The sequence below is a fragment of the Mobula birostris genome, chromosome 7 (assembly GCF_030028105.1).
Source record: "Mobula birostris isolate sMobBir1 chromosome 7, sMobBir1.hap1, whole genome shotgun sequence".
Taxonomy (NCBI): domain Eukaryota; kingdom Metazoa; phylum Chordata; class Chondrichthyes; order Myliobatiformes; family Myliobatidae; genus Mobula; species Mobula birostris.
Window position 1 is genome coordinate 67,852,412 of NC_092376.1, and position 18,993 is coordinate 67,871,404.

The 18,993-nt window shown below is 42.6% G+C and overlaps 1 protein-coding gene across 1 annotated transcript in view; it reads right to left on the reverse strand.

Moving 5' to 3' along the window:
* The window catches only part of LOC140200756 (ras-related protein Rab-38-like), a 62,497-nt gene that overhangs the window by 21,379 nt on the left and 22,125 nt on the right, over positions 1-18,993 (reverse strand). Inside the window, exon 2 of the mRNA XM_072264354.1 lies at positions 15,882-16,162. Within this exon, the coding sequence (XP_072120455.1) occupies positions 15,882-16,162 (281 nt within the window). The remainder of the gene's footprint in view (positions 1-15,881; positions 16,163-18,993) is intronic.

An 18,993-nucleotide genomic window follows, 5' to 3' on the forward strand; every position in this document is an offset into this window, starting at 1 on the left:
TTTTAAGGAAACCTTAAAGAAGTGTGTCACATCAAAAGAATAAAGGAATGCATATTAAGTCGTGATACGGATAATTGTATCTGCATTCATAAAATTATCCTGGTATGCGCAGGAGAGAACACTACTAAAAATAACAAGTAAGTAGGTTTTCAAATTTACTTTCCAAGCATTTCATAGAGAATCACAAAACAATTTAAAGCAGAATATAATGTCTAATCCCTCATTAATTTCAGATGTGAGATGATTAATCTTTGTATCCTACGCATTTTAATCCTGGATTTTAACCTTGTTCTCAAAATCACTCTGTAGATGTGGTTTTGAATACATTATATGGCAAAGTCTACAGTAAATGGACACAGGTACAAGTTTTAATGGTTCTCTAATCTCATTTGAATAAATTTGACTTGCTTCCCTTATTTATATTGATTAGCAATATGTTTAATTTTACTGATAGGAAAATACCCTTGCACTGTCTCACTTTAAAACATCACAATGGCATGAGATTTCATACTTCATTATATACCTTTAACTGTAAAGGGGTAATACTCACCCTCTTTTAACATACATTCACTACAATTCCTCAATAGACACAGGAAGACTAAGGTGATTACCTCAAAGTTCAAAATTATTATTTAAATATCAAAACAAAGTGTAGGAGCCATATACTTACTTTCTGTTTGCCTGTATTGTATTTTGTGATGCCCATTTTTATTATTGGTTATGGTAATTTGTCATGTGTTAGGGCGTGGTAGAAACAAATAATTATAGTTACGTATTCACGCTTTGTCTTAGTTAGTTAGTTTAGTTTAGTTCAGAGGAAGTAAGCTAGGGGAGGTGATATATTTTTGCTGACCACTTATTTACGACTACACTTAATTACGCTAATTTGAATGCTCTTATTTTGCTACATGGCTACTTTAGTTTATTAGTTTTTTATCACTATAAAATCGTTCATCTTTGCTGTTTCATAATAAAGGATTTAGTGTACTTTTTTTGACTTGGGAATCAGTTATTTGGAAGCACATCATACAGTGTCAGCTCCTATACTGAGTCGACTGTTTACTCTTTTCCATAGTTGCTGTCTGGCCTGCTGAGTTCCTGCAGAATTTTGGGTGAGTTGCTTAGATTTCCAGCATCTGCAAATTTTTTTCTTGTTTGTGTCTCAGGAGGTTATGGTTGGTTTTCAAGTAACTGCGACATTTTGTCAACAGAAAAAACAGCTATACCAAATGAACACCAGTCTATGGCAAAGGATTGTGTTGGACCTGTTGGTGAAATGGGAATCACAACCTGCGGTCAGATTATCTGTGACAGTTTGTTGATTCACCCTGTGTATTTGGGGTTTGAATACAGTTTTGAATGGTCATTGATGGTTACCCATCGGGGACCGTTGCTCAGTTGCATGGTGTTGCTTTGGCAGGCTGTTCCATCTCCCCTCTAGCATTTATCATGGCAACAGAGCTCACTATCTGAGCATCACAATGGGTAGTCGGAGGGAAACGCTTGAAGAATGAGCTGCGTCTTCCTCCAATCAAAGTGTACATGGATGACATGACCACAATAACAACAACAAAAGCATATACCAAACGCCTGCTGGATAAACTCCAGGGAAACATCAAATGGGCACAAATGGAGATCAAACCCAGTAAGTCTCTTAGTATCTCAACTGTCAAAGGCCAGCTCACCGACATAAGGTTTTGTATCAACGCAGAGCCAATACCAACTGTCCTGGAGAAGCCCATCAAAAGCCTCGGACGTTGGTACCACGCAGACCTCAGAAACACAGAGCAGGCGGAACAACTAAGGCAGGATACAATCAGTGGCCTCAAGCTAATCAACAACACGGCTTTCCCAGGGAGGTGAAGCTTTGGTGCTTTCAGGTTGGACTGCTGCCCCAGACTTGTGGCCAGTTACCATCTATGAGGTCACTATGTCTCATGCAAATCGGCTGGAGAGGCTGGTGAATTCACATGTGAGGAAGTGGCTTGGGCTACCAAGATGCCTTAGCAGTATAGGACTTTACGGGAACGGAGCCCTTTCTCTGTCAATTTCTAGCCTGGTGGAGAAATACAAATGTGCCAAAGCAAGGCTGGAAATGACACTCAATAAATCTCGGGACCCAATCATAAGAGGCGTTGCTCCAGCTCCAGCAACAGGGAAGAAATGGACCCCAGCCGCAACAGTACTGGATGCAGAAGCCGCCTCCAACAGCGGGACATAGTGGGCAGCGGAGGCTTTGACCTTGGATTGATGAAACCAACCTGGCAAAAGGCTACTACAACTGAACGCCGGCACCTGGGGGTGGAGGAGGTGCGCCACCAAGAAGCAGTAGCCAGGTGTGCCAAAGCAATATCCCAAGCCAAGCAAGGCTGCTGGATGAGGTGGGAGGGTGTTGCGAGGAGGAAAATCACATGGAGTGAGCTGTGGAGCATGGAGTCAAACAGATTGAGCTTCATCATCACAGCAACATATGATGTCCTGCCCTCTCCTACAATCCCAAATCTTTGGCTGGGAGAGGATCCAGCCTGTCCGCTGTGCGCAGTTCCGGCATCCCTCAAGTACATCTTGGTTAGTTGCAAGACCAGCCTAATACAAGGCAGATACACCTGGCGACACAACCAAGCGCTGAGGTGTTTGGCAGCTGAACTTGAGTGTAAGAGAGTAACCACCAACGCCAGGCCTCTCAATGCCCAGACAACGGTCCCGCAACTACCATCCTTCATCCGGGAAGGAGAGAAATCGGGGTCTAACCCCTTGCCTCTTGCCTCATGACTCACGCCCACTGAGTGCAGCCAGGGACTGGGAAATGCCTGTTGATTTAGGCCAGAAACTTACCTTCCCAACTGAAATTGCAATGACCAACCTGCGGCCTGACCTGGTCCTGTGGTCCAACTCCTGTCGGCGCAGCTTTATCATTGAGCTGATGGTGCCCTGGGAGGATGCTGTGGATGAGGCTTATGAACGGAAAAGGCTGCGATATGCCAACCTTGCAGTTGAAGCAGAGGAGCCAGGCTGGGACGTAAAAGTGTGCCCAGCTGAGGTGGGGTGCAGGGGCTTTGTAGCCAGTTCCACCGTAAGGCTGCTGAGGGAAGTAGGAGTCAGAGGGCAGGCCCGTAGGAAGCCAATCAAAGCACTTGCTGATGCCGTCGTAATGAGCAGTCACTGGCTGTGGCTGAAAAGAAGGCATGCTGTCTGTTATGATATACCTGTACATGCACTTGTGAGCAGACGATTAAAGTTGGTGCGCATGCACCGTTGTTTTAATCTGAACTATCTGTCTCGAAACATGGGGGCAGTGGTGGGGCTCGGAAAATTGCTTTTTTCAACCGCAGCGCCCGGTTTTTTCAACTTGCAGTTGGCAGCATAATAATAGTGCAACTCTGAAACATCGGAGGGCGAGTGTAAGAGTAGAAAAATGTCGATCGACACGAGCAACCAGCCACAAGTAGAGACAGGTGCAGTAGCAATGCCTGGAGGTGAGACAGCAGAACCTCAGCGACACCCAGCACCCATGGGCAACCCCGTGCCAGGGAACCATGGTCACGGCAGAAGTCCTCCCCCAGTCAGCGGCATCCGTCCGCCACCGGCTGTGATGATCAACCGCGGAGTGATAGACGGATGGAAGACATGGCGGCAGATGCGGACTAACTACAGCATCGTAGCACAACTGCACAAACAGGTTCCAGCAAAACAGACGGCATTATTTTTCTATACAATTGGACCATCAGGACTTGAGATCTACAACAGTTTTGTGCTCACAGATGAGGCTGAAGGCCAAGACCTCACAAAGATTTTAGCTGGATTTGAGAGATATGGTACCGGTGAGAAAAATGAGACGTATGAACGGTACTTGTTCAACAAGCGGCAACAAGAACAAGGTGAGACCTTTGAATCATTTCTTGCCAGCCTTAGATCTCTTGCAAAGACATGTCATTTTTGCTCGTGTATGTCAGACAGTCTGCTGAGAGACAAGATCGTACTGGGCATTAACGACTCCCAAACCAGAAAATGTCTGTTACAAGAGAGAAAGCTATCGCTCAGTGACTGCATTGACATCTGTAAAAGCACAGAAATGGCTGAATCACACTTACAAGCATTCAGTACAGCTGCAGATAGCAGGTCCGCTACTGCCCATGGGATTAAACCTGCACTAACAAGAAAGGTTCAAATATCCTGGACAGAAGGCTAGTGCTACTGGTGGAGCCAGAGCAAAAGGCACCTTGAACAGCCACAGAAGCGAAGTGAACCCTTGCATGTACTGTGGCACGGAACATGCAAGAGACAAGCAACAACGCCCAGCATACGGACAGGTGTGCAAGGCGTGTGGCATTCAAAATCACTTTGCAAAGGTACGCAAGCAGGAGCCCGTGCATGGGGTGGAGGCACAAAGTGAAAACCAAACTGACAGTGACAGCAGCACCGAGTTTATCGACAATGTCATACTGGTGGTCAACAGTCTGAAGACAAGGGATGACGTATTCGCACTGACGCTCATCAATGGAAAGGCAACAGACTTCCAAGCCGACAGCGGGGCGAGCAGTAACATTCTACCCCGCAAATACTTGGAGGGAGTAGAGCACACACTAAGACAATGCACCAAAACGCTTATGATATGGAACAAGACCACCATGAATGCAGAAGGGATGTGCAGAGTGAAATTGTGTAACCCCATGACGAATCGCAAGTATTTTGTCGAATTTGTCGTGGTCACTGACGACTTTACACCATTGCTGGGAAGCAGGGCCAGCCAGCAAACGAAGCCGATTACGGTCAACGATGACAATTTTCGCAGGGTGCATGCACCTACACTTAAAGAAAAACAATGCACACCAGAAGAACGCTATGCAGAGGTGTTCGATGATGCACTCGGGGAGCTTCTGGATGCAGCCCACCTGCAGATCGATGAGGACGTTCAACCCACAGTGTTACCCCCACGACATCTACCGCACGCTATGAAGCGGAAAGTGAAAGCTGAGCTTGATGAACTGGTAGACCGCAAGGTGATAGCTCCAGTCCATGAATCTACAAGGTGGGTTAGCTAGTTAGTGGTCGCAGAGAAGAAGTGCGGCAATCTTCGTATATACACTGACCCTCGACCATTGAACAAAGCGCTGAGGAGAGAACACTACCCTCTTCCGGTGATAGAGGACATTTTGCCAGATCCTGACCAGGCTAAGGTTTTCACCAAGCTTGATATGAGTTCTGCGTTCTGGCAAGTGAAATTGGACAGTGAATCAAGCGTGCTCACCACTTTCAACACACCTTTCTGGTGGTACAGATGGCTCAGACTCCCGTTTGGAACCAGCGTTTCATCAGAGATCTTCCAGCATAGGCTGCACCAGGCGCTGGAAGGACTAGCGGGAGTGATCTGCGTCAGAGACGACATTCTGGTGTACGGAAAAGGGGAAACGCAGGAAAAGGCAATCACCAATCATGATGTGAAACTTGAGCAGCTATTACAGCATTGTGCAGGGCAGCATATCGGGCTCAACAAGAACAAATCTGTCTTCAGAGCGACAGAGATATCCTTTTTGGGGCATCTCATCACAAGTGAGGGACTTCAGCCTGATCCTAAAAAGGTCGCTGACGTTCTCAACATGCCAGCACCCACGGATGTGCAGGGAGTGTAGTGATTGATTGGATTTGTCAACTAGCTGAGCCATTTTCTACCAAGTCTCTCAGATACCCTAGTAGGGATGACAGTGGAACAGCAATGGCAAGTGTTTCTGGGAATAATGTGGAAGGTGCAGGATCAGTTCATTCCAAAGAGGAAGAAAGATCCTAAGGGGAGTAAGGGGAGGCCGTGGCTGACAAGGGAAGTAATGGACAGTATAAAAATAAAAGAGAAGTATAACATAGAAAAGACGAGTGGGAAGCCGGAGGATTGCGAATCTTTTAAAGAGCAACAGAAGGTAACTAAAAAGGCAATACGTGGAGAAAAAATGAGGTACAAAGGTAAACTAGCCAAGAATATAAAGGAGGATAGTAAAAGCTTCTTCAGGTATGTGAAGAGGAAAAGAATAGTTAAGACCAAAACTGGGCCCTTGAAGACAGAAGCGGGTGAATTTATTATGAGGAACAAGGAAATGGCAGACAAGTTGAACAGGTACTTTGGATCTGTATTCACTAGGGAAGACACAAACAATCTCCCAGATGTAATAGTGGCCAAAAGACCTAGGGTAATGGATGAATTGAAGGAAATTTATATTAGGCAGGAATTGGTGTTGGAGAGGCTGTTAGGTCTGAAGGCTGATAAGACCCTGGGACCTAATGGTCTGTATCCCAGAGTACTTAAGGAGGTGGCTTTAGAAATCGTGGATGCATTGGTAATCATTTTCCAATGTTCTATAGATTCAGGATCAGTTCCTGTGGATTGGAGGGTGGCTAATGTTGTCCCTCTTTTCAAGAAGGGAGGAAGAGAGAAAACAGGGAATTATAGACCGGTTAGCCTGATGTCGGTGGTGGGAAAGATGCTGGAGTCAATTATAAAAGATGAAATTACGACACATCTGGATAGTAGTAACAGGATTGGTCCAAGTCAGCATGGAATGACGAAGGGGAAATCGTGCTTGACTAATCCTCTGGAATTTTTTGAGAATGTAACTATGAAAATGGACAAGGGAGAGCCAGTGGATGTAGTGTACCTGGACTTTCAGAAAGCCTTTGATAAAGTCCCACATAGGAGATTAGTGGGCAAAATTAGGGCACATGGTATTAGGGGTAGAGTACTGACATGGATTGAAAATTGGCTGGCTGACGGAAAACAAAGAGTAGCGATTAATGGGTCCCTTTCGAAATGGCAGGCGGTGACCAGTGGAGTACCGCAGGGTTCAGTGCTGGGACTGCAGCTGTTTACAATATATATTAATGATTTAGATGAGGGAATTAAAAGTAACATTAGCAAATTTGCCGATGACACAAAGCTGGGAGGCAGTGTGAAATGTGAGGAGGATGTTATGAGAATGCAGGGTGACTTGGACAGGCTGGGTGAGTGGGCAGATGCATGGCAGATGCAGTTTAATGTGGATAAATGTGAGGTTATCCACTTTGGTGGTAAGAACAGGAAGGCAGATTATTATCTAAATGGAGTCAAGTTAGGAAAAGGGGAAGCATAATGAGATCTAGGTGTTCTTGTACGTCAGTCACTGAAAGCAAGCATGCAAGTACAGCAGGCAGTGAAAAAAGCTAATGGCATGCTGGCCTTCATAACAAGGGGAATTGAGTATAAGAGCAAAGAGGTCCGTCTGCAGCTGTACAGGGCCCTGGTGAGACCACACCTGGAGTACTGTGTGCAGTTTTGGTCTCCAAATTTGAGGAAGGATATTCTTGCTATTGAGTGAATGCAGCGTAGGTTCACAAGGTTAATTCCCAGGATGGTGGGACTGACATATGTTGAAAGATTGGAGCGACTGGGCTTGTATACTCTAGAATTTGGAAGGCAGAGAGGGGATCTTATTGAAACATATAAGATTATTAAGGGATTGGACACGCTGCAGGCAGGAAGCATGTTCCCACTGATGGGTGAGTCCAGAACCAGAGGCCACAGTTTAAGAATTAGGGATAAGCCATTTAGAATAGAGTTGAGGAAAAACTTTTTCACCCAGAGAGTGGTGGATATATGGAATGCTCTGCCCCAGAAGGCTGTGGAGGCCAAGTCTCTGGATGCTTTCAAGAAAGAGATGGATAGAGCTCTTAAATATAGCAGAATCAAAGGTTATGGGGATAAGGCAGCGATAGTGGATGGTCAGCCATGATCACAATGAATAGCGGTGCTGGCTCGAAGGGCCGAATGGCCTACTCCTGCACCTATTGTCTATTGTCTATACCCTTGAGCCAATAAGACAGCTGACAAAGCCAGATGAAGCATGGCTGAGCAGCAAAACGCTCTCTCTAAGATCATGTGGATGGTACCCAAAGCACCGGTGTTAGCATACTACAATTCTAAGGAAGAGCTAACCATCCAGTGTGACACCAGCAACAAAGGCCTAGGGGCAGCAACTCTCCAGAATGGATGTCTGATTGCATATGCAAGCAGAGCACTAATGGACACAGAAATGCATTATGCAGTGAGGAAAGGAAATGCTCGCAATCGTTTTCACACTGGAGCGTTTTCATCAATACACTTTTGGCCGCTTCACAAGAGTGCTCAGCGATCACAAGCTGCTTGAAATGATAACCGTTGGTGAAGGCATCAAAGCGCCTACAGTGAATGCTTCTTCACCTGCACAGCTATGACTTTTGACATCACCTACTGTCAAGGAAAGCTCATGCACCTCGTGGATACGCTATCGCGAGCAGTTAGTGGTACTCCAGGCCAGGAGAATAGCTTCGACGAAGTCAACATTTTATTGCACCTGCCAATCCGTGATGAATGTCTAGAGCAGATTCGCAGAGAAACAGTGAAAGATGACACACTACAGATGTTGAAACACATAATCATCAGTGGATGGCCAAGCGAACGTGACACGCTACCAGAGCAACTTACACCTTACTATAGCTATAGAGATGAGCTCGCAGTCCAAGATGGCTTAATCTTCAAAGGTGAGCGTGTTATCATACTGCAAAGTGAGCAAAAGCAAATGAAGGAAAGAATTCATTCATAACACTTGGGCATAGAAGGATGGCTCAGACGCACATCCAAATGTCTTTTTTGGCCAGGCATGAGCAGCAACATCAAGCAATATATTGCTACATGTGATGTTTGTTGCACGTACGAAATGAGTCAGCAGAAAGAATCGCTTATGAGTCATGAGGTACCTGCTCGGCTGTGGGAAAAGATAGGTACCGACCTGCTTACATTCAAAGGAAAAGAGTACCTCGTCACCATTGATTACTACAGCAATTTCTTCGAGGTAGATCTTCTTTGCGATACGACCAGCGCAGCCATCATTCACAAATTGAAGGCTCATTTTGCGAGATATGGTAGCCCAACACAAGTGGTTAGTGATAATGGGCCACAATACACGTCAGTGAAGTTTCACAGATTTGCACGAGTATGGGATTTTGAGCACTTGTGTAGCAGCCACGGAAATAGCAGTGCGAATGGAAAAGCTGAATCAGCAGTTAAAACATCTAAGCAGGTCCTCACAAAGAGCAACACGTCGCGAGCAGTTCCCTACCTCGCACTTCTAGATCATCGCAACTCACCTTCGCAAGGACTCAGCAACAGCCCTGCCCAGTATTTGATGAATCGCCGCACACGCACGCTCCTGCCTACAATAGCGAGTTTACTGGAACCCAGAGTTGTATGCGATCGCGAGCGTATGAAACGTCCAGCAGCAGGCCGACAATTACAACAAGTCAGCCAAAGATCTTGCCCCACTCGACGAAGGGATACGGTGCGCATGCAACCCTTGGTGCAAGGTAAAAAGAATTGGGAGAAAGCAATTGTAGGTCGGCGCCTTGATGAGCATTCATATGTAATTCAAACCCCTTCTGGGATCTACTGACGTAATCGCATACATCTACGAAGACGACTGAGGAACTGCCTGAAAAGCTAATCACATATGAACAGGCAAAACTAGGTCAAACAACCGAGATCAATGACCACAATGTGCCTACCGCATCAAATGCACACAGCCTAACACTAGCAGAGGCTAAAGATACAACACAAACACTAACACAAACGTTGAAACATGCAAATAACAAACAACAGGACTGGACAAAACAGTAAAAACTCATTCTGGCCACACATAATATCTAGAAGACTTTGTCCCACATTGAATAATTGCATGAACAATTGAACAATAAATCTGTGACACTATTTGGCATTTTAATGTCACGTTTATACTCAAAGAAGGACCATGTCCTATTTGAGGTTGTGTAGTTTGTAGTTTGAAGTTAAAGTCAAATTTTAGTATGTTTTATATTTTGTATATATGCTCATACAAATGGAAATAATGAGTGGTATGTATTTGTGACAGGCATAAGAGACATAGGGCATGATTAATGAATCCTTTGAAAGTTAATTCCATGAAAATACGCTGGAAAGCAGACTTCAGAGAAATTGAGTTTAATTGTTAATAATTGTTCCATTTCTTTGTTTTGACAAAAAGGGGGATGTTATGATATACTTGTACATGCACCTGTGAGCAGACGATTAAAGTTGGTGCGCATGCGCCATTGTTTTTATCTGAAATACCTATCTTGAAACACTGTCTGGGCTGCCAAGTGACCATCTAGAGACTAACCATGTGACACACCTAGGTCTGATCAGCCTGTGGTGGGCCTCCCTCAGCTGAGGGTATCTTGTGATAAAAGGCCAAAATACCGAGTGATGTCGAGGTACACAACTGAAGATGTGTCGTAATGGTAGTTACATCATCTAGTGGTCATCTTTAAGAACTACTTCCACTCAAGTCAAGTGCAGTGCAGAAACTTTAGGGATTGTAACATCCAGTCTTATTAATCAAACTGTGGATGTGGTTTTGAATACATTATATGACAAAGTCTACAGTAATGGCACAGGTACAAGTTTTAATGGTTCTCTAATCTCATTTGAATAAATTTGACTTGTTTCCCTCATTTATATTTATTGGCAATATGTTTAATTTTACTGAGTAGGAAAATACCCTTGCACTGTCTCACTTTAAAACATCACAATGGCATGAGATTTCATACTTCATTATATACCTTTGATTGTAAAGGGGTAATACTCACCCTCTTTTAACATAAATTCACTACAATTCCTCAATAGACACAGGAAGAGTAAGGTGATTACCTCAAAGTTCAAAATTATTATCTAAATATCAAAACAAAGTGTAGGAGCCATATACTTATTTTCTGTTTGCCTGTATTGTATTTTGTGATGCCCGTTTTTATTATTGGTTATGGTAATTTGTCACGTGCATTAGGGCGTGGTAGAAACAAGTAATTATAGTTGCGTATTCATGCTTTCTCTTAGTTAGTTAGTTTAGTTCAGAAGGAGTAAGCTGGGGGAGGTGATATATTTTTGCTGACCACTTATTTACGATCTATACTTAATTACGCTAATTTGAATGCTCTTATTTCACTACATGGCTACTTTAGTTTATTAGTTTTTTATTGCTATAAGATCACTCATCTTTACTGTTTCATAATAAAGGATTTAATGTATTTTTTTGACTTGGAAATCAGTTATTTGGAAGCACATCATACAGTGTCAGCTCCTATACTGAGTCGACTGTTTACTCTTTTCCATAGTTGCTGTCTGGCCTGCTGAGTTCCTGCAGAATTTTGGGTGAGTTGCTTAGATTTCCAGCATCTGCAAATTTTTTTCTTGTTTGTGTCTCAGAGGTTATGGTTGGTTTTCAAGTAACTGCGACATTTTGTCAACAGAAAAACAGCTATAGCAAATGAACACCAGTCTATGGAAAAGGATTGTGTTGGACCTGTTGGTGAAATGGGAATCACAACCTGCGGTCAGATTATCTGCAACAGTTTGTTGATTCATCCTGTGTATTTGTGGTTTGAACACAGTTTTGAATGGTCATTGATAGTTGCCCATTGGGGACCGTTGCTCAGTTGCATGGTGTTTGCCCAAGGGTACGTTGCTTTGTTTTAATTAAGTAATGAAGCATTATTCTGGTTGCTGACATTGGAATTGAATGCTGTTTGCTTGCTCTGGTTTATGCACTATGGATGCGGGGACAGTTTGTTTGTTGTCAACATTTATTCAGTGGAATATCACTGTTGCGTTTTATGAATGTGTTGTGGGTGAATGAAGAGTTCATTGTGAGTTGCGTAATACAGAGAATCAAAGCATGGAACTGACATCAGCAATCCTCAAGTCGGGGCTTGCAAAGAGAAATTAAACTTATTTCAAAAGTGAAGGTACATCAAATTGCAGTTCTCCGAAAGCAGTATAAAATAAATGTGAACAAAATTAATGGTTTAATACCATCAATTAAGGATCTTATGGAAAATAAAGAAAATGCCTTACAAGTGCAATCTCATTTTGAGGACTTGACTGATCTCTGTGTAGTTCATGCTAAGCAATATCACATGCTAATCTCATTAATTCCCAAGGATGAACAAGAAAATAGAATGAATATTTTTCAAACATTGATAGCTATAATTGTGTACTTATTGAGGATGTGAAACAATGGTTGACCCAAACATGTTATATTGAATATCATGTTGCTGCAACAAGTGAACATGTGTCTCACCATCCATCAGATGATGTTTCTCAAATTCCAAGGCATGTTTTGACTATGCATATAGCAGAGGACCCATGAGTGATGTAAACGCAAATTACAGTGTGTCAAAGTCAGCTCTCAAAGTTCTCCTGCAGGAAGAAAATCTTCTGTATCTACTCCTTCCTCCGCACACATTAAAACAGAGGCTGATTTAGCTCCATTAATGACATGAAGGACAAACGTGCTGGAGGAGCAAGAGGAATGATTAATTGCCATGGAGCTACAGAGAAGGAAAGAACAGTTTAAGTTGGAAGAAGAAATTGATGTACATTTGACTAAAGTTAATGATCCGGCCCACGAGCAAATATTGGGATACTGTGTTTATCTGGCCTGTGAGTGATTTTTCCTTATTCTGAGTGTTTCACGCGACCACACTGATAGACATGCATGGCGTCTTGTTACACTGGCCCCAGGTTCCGTTTTGTTCCAAACCAAACACTGGTATATACGGATGACGGAAAGGCAGACTACCTTACTGATATGTATTAGATACTCTCTGTGCATGCGCAGGTTTTCAGATGGGCTCGTTCAAATTTGTAAACAGAAACAGCGTCACTGTGTTTTAACAAGAAATTCACACTAAGTATTGAGACATTTACATGTGCTACGATACTTGTTGAATAACTTGTGTTTCGAAATAAAATTGAAGAAAAAAATTCCAATGGCAATGAATGCATATCGGAGGAAGGTAGACACTGAGTGCCAAAATTACGAGATCCGCCATAGTGGAAATTTTAACAAGTTTACTGGGCAAGCAAGGAAAGATGAAGTTGAGCGAATGAAGGCTAGTTTCGGAAAACAAGCATCATTTTTTGCTAAGAAAAGCAGTGAAAATGAAGGAAATACCCGTGTCAGCTACGAAGTCTCAAAACGTATTGAAGAAATGATGAAGCCTTTTACAGATGAACAGTTTGTCAAAGAATGTTTACTGGCAGTGGTGGATATTGTTTGTCCTGAAAAGAAATCTTTATTTGCATCTATCAGCCTGTCAGCAAGAACAATCACACAGCAAGTTGAAGAAATGTCAGCAGATGTTAAAAGTTGTTTAAGGAATGCCTGCAGTGAATTGCAATTTTTTTCAATTGCGCTTGATGAGAGCACAGACTTGAGAGACACTGCTCAACTTGCAGTGTTTGTGCGAGGAGTGGCCTCAACTTTTCAAATTTTTTAAGAGTTTATTCAATTAATTCCTATGAAGGACACGGTTACTGGAGTAGACATTTTTGAAGTTTTGTTGAAAATGCTGTCAGAAATGAAACTTAATGTGTCGAAGCTAATTGGCATCACAACTGATGGAGCACCAGCAATGGTGGGACAGAAAAAAGGCATCATCGCATTGCTGCAAGGACAATTGGAAAACCTTGGAATTGCACAGAAACTGGTTAAAATTCAAGAGGCATTATGTGCCAAGTCTTGAAATTAAAGGATGTTATGGACATTGTTGTGAAGGCAATGAATCTGATCCTATTTCGTGGATTGAATCATCGCTAGTTTCAGCAGTTTTTGTTGAATATGGAGGCAGAATGTGAGGACCTGGCTTATTTCTGCAATGTACGCCGACTTAGCCGAGAGTCAATGCTGGAAAGAGTATTTGCATTGCATGAAGAGGTGGCAATATTCCTTGAAAGCAAAAATGAGGATGCTTCACATTTTCGTGATCCTGATTGGCTTGCAACCTTGGCATTTCTTGTGGACATTACATCTCACTTAAATCTCTTGAATTTACAACTTCAAGGAAAAAAAATCAGCTAATACATGAGATGTATGGTTATATTGTGGCCTTTGAAAGCAAGCTGCAATTGTGGGAGTACCAGCTTCAAAAAGGAAATAGGGCACATTTTCCCACTTTTGAAAAGAGTAAAGCACAAGATCCAGGCATTTTTGTGAATGTGGTCCAAGAATTGAGAAAAGTGTTTTCATCTCATTTTGCTGATTTTCACTTGCATGCAAATGAGTTCAAGCTGTTTGCTACTCCATTTGATTTGTAAGTGGACACTGCATCAGAAATTTTTCAAATGGAATTGATCGAGATGCAGTGTGACGACATATTGAGATCGAAATTTCATTCTGAAGATGTGTCCGTGCTTGACTTCTATAGAAAATACATTCATCCAAGTGGGAAGTATCCTAACTTAGTGGACCATGCAAAAAAGATGGCATCATTGTTTGGCAGCACTTACCTGTGTGAGCAATTATTTTCAAAAATGAAGCACACCAAGAACCATTTGAGAACAAGACTGACTGATGCCCATCTGGATAATGTCTTGTCCTTGGCATCAACAAGTCTGACACCCAATATTGAGAAGCTTTCAAGCAACAAACAGCATTTATTTCCTTGAACAGTACACCAGTGATCACCCTACAGAGCTTGTCAGAAGTTGCCAGCATGTCGATCCTAAGAAAGGATATGTAAAAGCTAAGGATTTACCTCTGGAACATTTTGGTAATGAATATGCAAAAGGCTCTTTTGTGGGTACTGATCAAATCTAAAGCTTTGAAGCTCTTCAAAACTACAGTCTTTTTCTTATAGGCCTTTGATGGATAGCTTAGCTGTCATGCCTGAAGAGTCTAAAAATACTGTTATATTGGCAAAACACCTTCCTACCTCAGACAACATTCTGAGGCATATATATAAAGAGGTGGGGCATAGTGGCCATAGCCACATGTTAATTAGGTTGCACCAAAAATACTGGGTGAAAGTGTACAGAGAAAATTTACAAGGATGTTGCCAGGTCTGGAGGACCTGTCTTATAAGGAAAGATTGAATAGGTGAGGACTTTACTCCTTAGAACATAGAAGATTGAGAGGAGATTTGATAGCGGTATCCAAAATTATGAGGGGTATTGATGGGGTAAATGCAAGCAGGCTTTTTCTTTTGAGGTTGGGTTGGACTACAAGCAGAGATCATGGGTTAAGGGTGAAAGGTGAAATGTTTAAGGAGAAATTTCTTCACTCAGAGGATTGTGAGAGTGTAGAACGTGCAGCCAGCACCTGCGGTACATGTGAGCTCTATTTCAATGTTTATACGAAAATTGGATAAGTACATGGATGCTTGGGGGGTGGAGGCCTATGGCCCTAGTGCAAGTCAATGGGAGGAGGCAATTTAAAAAGTTTCAGCATCAACAGAATCGGCCAGAGGGCCTGTTTCTGTGCTGTACTTTTCTACGACTCTAACATTGTTTGTCTTTGTTCATTTCTTGATAAAGAATCGAACGTACTTCTTTTTAGTGCTGAGGTGTGTGAAACCGGTCAAGGAGCACAATGACTGCAGGGAAACAACTGGGCCACAAGGCCGCATCCCTGTCAGCGATCTTAAAGTATGTTAATTTAGAATTAGACCAGTGCTACTCTAACTCTGCTCCCCCTATTCTGCTAATCCTATCTCTTCATCCTCACTCCCACATTTTAAGCTTGCTTCACATAGTTCTATCTTTCATAGTCCCATCATCCAAGTTTGCTATTCCATACAGCTTTTTCAAAATAGAAGCATGTGATTAGAAGCAATTGTCAGTTTTGATTTAGCTTCATTCATCAGCGATCCAAGGCAATTTGGATTAATACATTTTTCCTTTAAGTTGTGCTAACTTTAATATATGATGATGTTGCCATGTTGATGGCCTGTTTGTATTTCTATGCAATTTGTTGAAATTAATCTTTTTTAATCTGCTATGATTATCAACTGGTACATTAAGAATTAATTTTTACCTTTGCTGAAGTTTCAAAGCAGCTGACAAATCCATGTTCCTTGCAGAACTGTTCCATTCTTCCAGGATTGGCGGATATGAACTCACTCCCTTTATCACATTTGTTTGCCAGTAAGACAACAGAGACAGGTTTGCCATTAGGGAGAGTCAATTTTGAGTCCAAGTCATCTTTCCATTTAGACACTGCTTCAAATGTTGAGGCTCGTGTCACATCAAAAACTATGAATGCTCCAATGGCTTCTCTGTAATACACTCTTGTCATGTTCCCAAATCGTTCTTGACCTATAAAAATAAGAATCACAATGTTTTTATCCTAGAGTTTTTATCATGTGATATTCTCACTTAACCTGGAACAGATTTTAGATGTCAGGAAAGGTTTGGTGAGAGCATTCATGCCTGAAACAAAAGGTTGTTGGTCAAAATCCCACTTCTCAAATTTGAGTGTAAGGTCTCTGAGGGAGTGCTGTGTTGTCAGGGGTGCCATCAATCCAAAGAGTTATTCAGTCAATTCTGTTCTCTGGTGAATGTAGAAGATCTCATGAAACTTTTACAAAGAAGAGCAGGGCAGTTCACGGTTGCTCCGTCCATTATTTACTCCTCAATACAAATATGAAGACAAGTTATTAAAATAAGATTGCTTTGCAAGACTTTTCATGTTGCACCAGTTCTTGGAGTACAACATCGGTTCTGCTTCAGAAATTTTACTGTGGCTGTATTTCTGAACATGCTAAGGACAAAAAGGTGAAGTCAATGCATTTTCTGACATGAGTGTTTTACCTCATCCTTTATAATCTTACGTACTCCTGTTTCATACCTTAAAAAGGATTGAACATCACATGCACCATAAAGTAAGTTTTCAAATATACTTTGCAGAATTGTAACATACCCTAATTTTCTACTATAGTAAATCTTCTTATAAGCAGTAAGAAGCCTGGTACAGAGGATTTGTGGTTGGATTCAATTGAGTAGAATGATCTGCACCAGACAAAAGAAAAAAAAGCTGGGGACCCGAACCATTGACCATAATATAACACATTACTGTAACTTTATATACCATAAGTATGTCTGTAAGCAAGATAGCAGATCAGAGAAGAGAATTTTCAAAAAAAAGGAATAGACAGCGATATTGGCAAAGATCAATTTATTACAGCAATAGAAAACAATGAAATGATGTGCAACAGGATCCAGCAAAATCACATTTCACAAAAAAAAACAACCTCCTAATGAGGCATTATAGGTGAATAACAATTCCAGAAACAGACATGTACCAAACCTATTGACAGTAAAAGAGAGCACAACAGGAGAGATAATGAAGACAGCTGAGATCAAGGAACAGGCAGCCAATAAATGCAATGGTAAACTATCAAGAGAAACAAAGTAGGAAAATGCTCCTCTGTGTTCTGAATATTCTATTCTATATAAATAATAAAAAGGAAAATCAAAGTAGAAATATGAATGATAAGAGACAGACATGATAAAAACCCTACTAGTGAATCCAAAATAGTAGCTGAAATAATTAAATATTAAGTCTTAGTATTCTTGAGGGATGACAGCATATTGTATAAAATGACATTGCCACATAATAAAAATGAATTTAATTAATATGATTTTTAATTATTGAAGGGGCCAGTGCCCTTGTTACCTAGTGGCACAACCTTGAAGCATGCAGAGCTCCTGTATGTAAAGGCTTCAAATAGTGGAGAAGCTCTTAACTAGAGAGATGAAGCCTGCTCTTTTGTTAAAAGGATACGCCAATCTGATACACTGGCTCCAAAGCTAGTCATAGCCGAAGGGTGGTAGTGGGAACGATCTCTCACCGCTAAACAGATGCTCTTCATGGCGAGCGTCTCAAACAGCCTCTGACAACCAAGTCCAACTCCTGGCCTTCATGTGTGGCATAGTTCTTATGCCTGGCCGAGCTGGTCTCACAGACAGGAGAAGGGGCAAAGGCGGGCCACTGGCGCCTTAAAACCAGTTGCTCCAGGCAGATGGGGCTCGTTAGCCACGGATGGTAGCTCATCTACGAGAGGGAAACTCCGATTTCAAACCTCCGCTGCCTTGCGGCTATACCCGCTCATGGGAAAGGCTTTGAGAGTAACCCCGAGGAAAAATCCGGAGTCGGAATCCCGAAGGCGGCTGACTGCTGTACCCAGCACCGGCACGGCCACTCCTGCGCTGCTGCTGGCACCAAACTGTATCGACTGTCGTCATTCCTTTGGACCTGTCATCAGCATGGAGAGGGGGTTCCCACTGCACAGGCAACAGGCGGATCTCCATATCAACTCTGCCCTGGCTTGCGCCCTGGACAGGCCACTCCCAGTGACTACCAGAGGCGCCATATCCATGGTCGACCACAACCAACGGAGGCCACACACACGCTGGTAGGGTCTTTGATGTATCAATTCTCCATAAGGCAAATCTTGTGTTTTACTTCTCATCTGGAGTGAAGTAATCAGCCCCTCCTCTTATCTCCTCATCACCACAACCCCTCCCGCTCCCCCTCCCCACGGAGATCCATCTCCATTCCCGACAAAGGGTCTCAGCCCGAAACGTCAACGATACCTCTTCCTAGAGATGCTGCCTGGCCTGCTGCGTTCACCAGCAACTTTGATGTATGTTGCTTGAATTTCCAGCATCTGCAGAATTCCTCGTGCTTCCATTCCCTTTTATTGCCTTTCTTATGTTATTGGATCTCTTCCTGGCACTTTGCCACAAATCATTGTCTCCGTGGTACCCTAATCTTCAACCTGAAATGCTGATTTCCTCGCTGAACCCAGAATTTATAATTCATCATCAGTCCCCCCTTCTATGCATCCTCTTTCACCAATCCACCCCACTAACTTCTACCAGCCCAACAGCACACATCTTCTCCTCATCCTCCTCCAACATTCATTCATCTTCCCCCTCAGTTATTCTACCCTTATCTCAATCAATAGCATCCAATATTGTCCCTCCAACCTCCTTTCCCTAAACCCCTGATCTCATCCACCACCCCCATCTCCATCCATTCACTCCTTTCTCATCCTATCTCCCAATCTTCTTCCCAATTATTTTCTTCACAATGTCCAACTCTGTCGATTTAGGAGAAAATCAGTGTGCATAACAATTCAGTC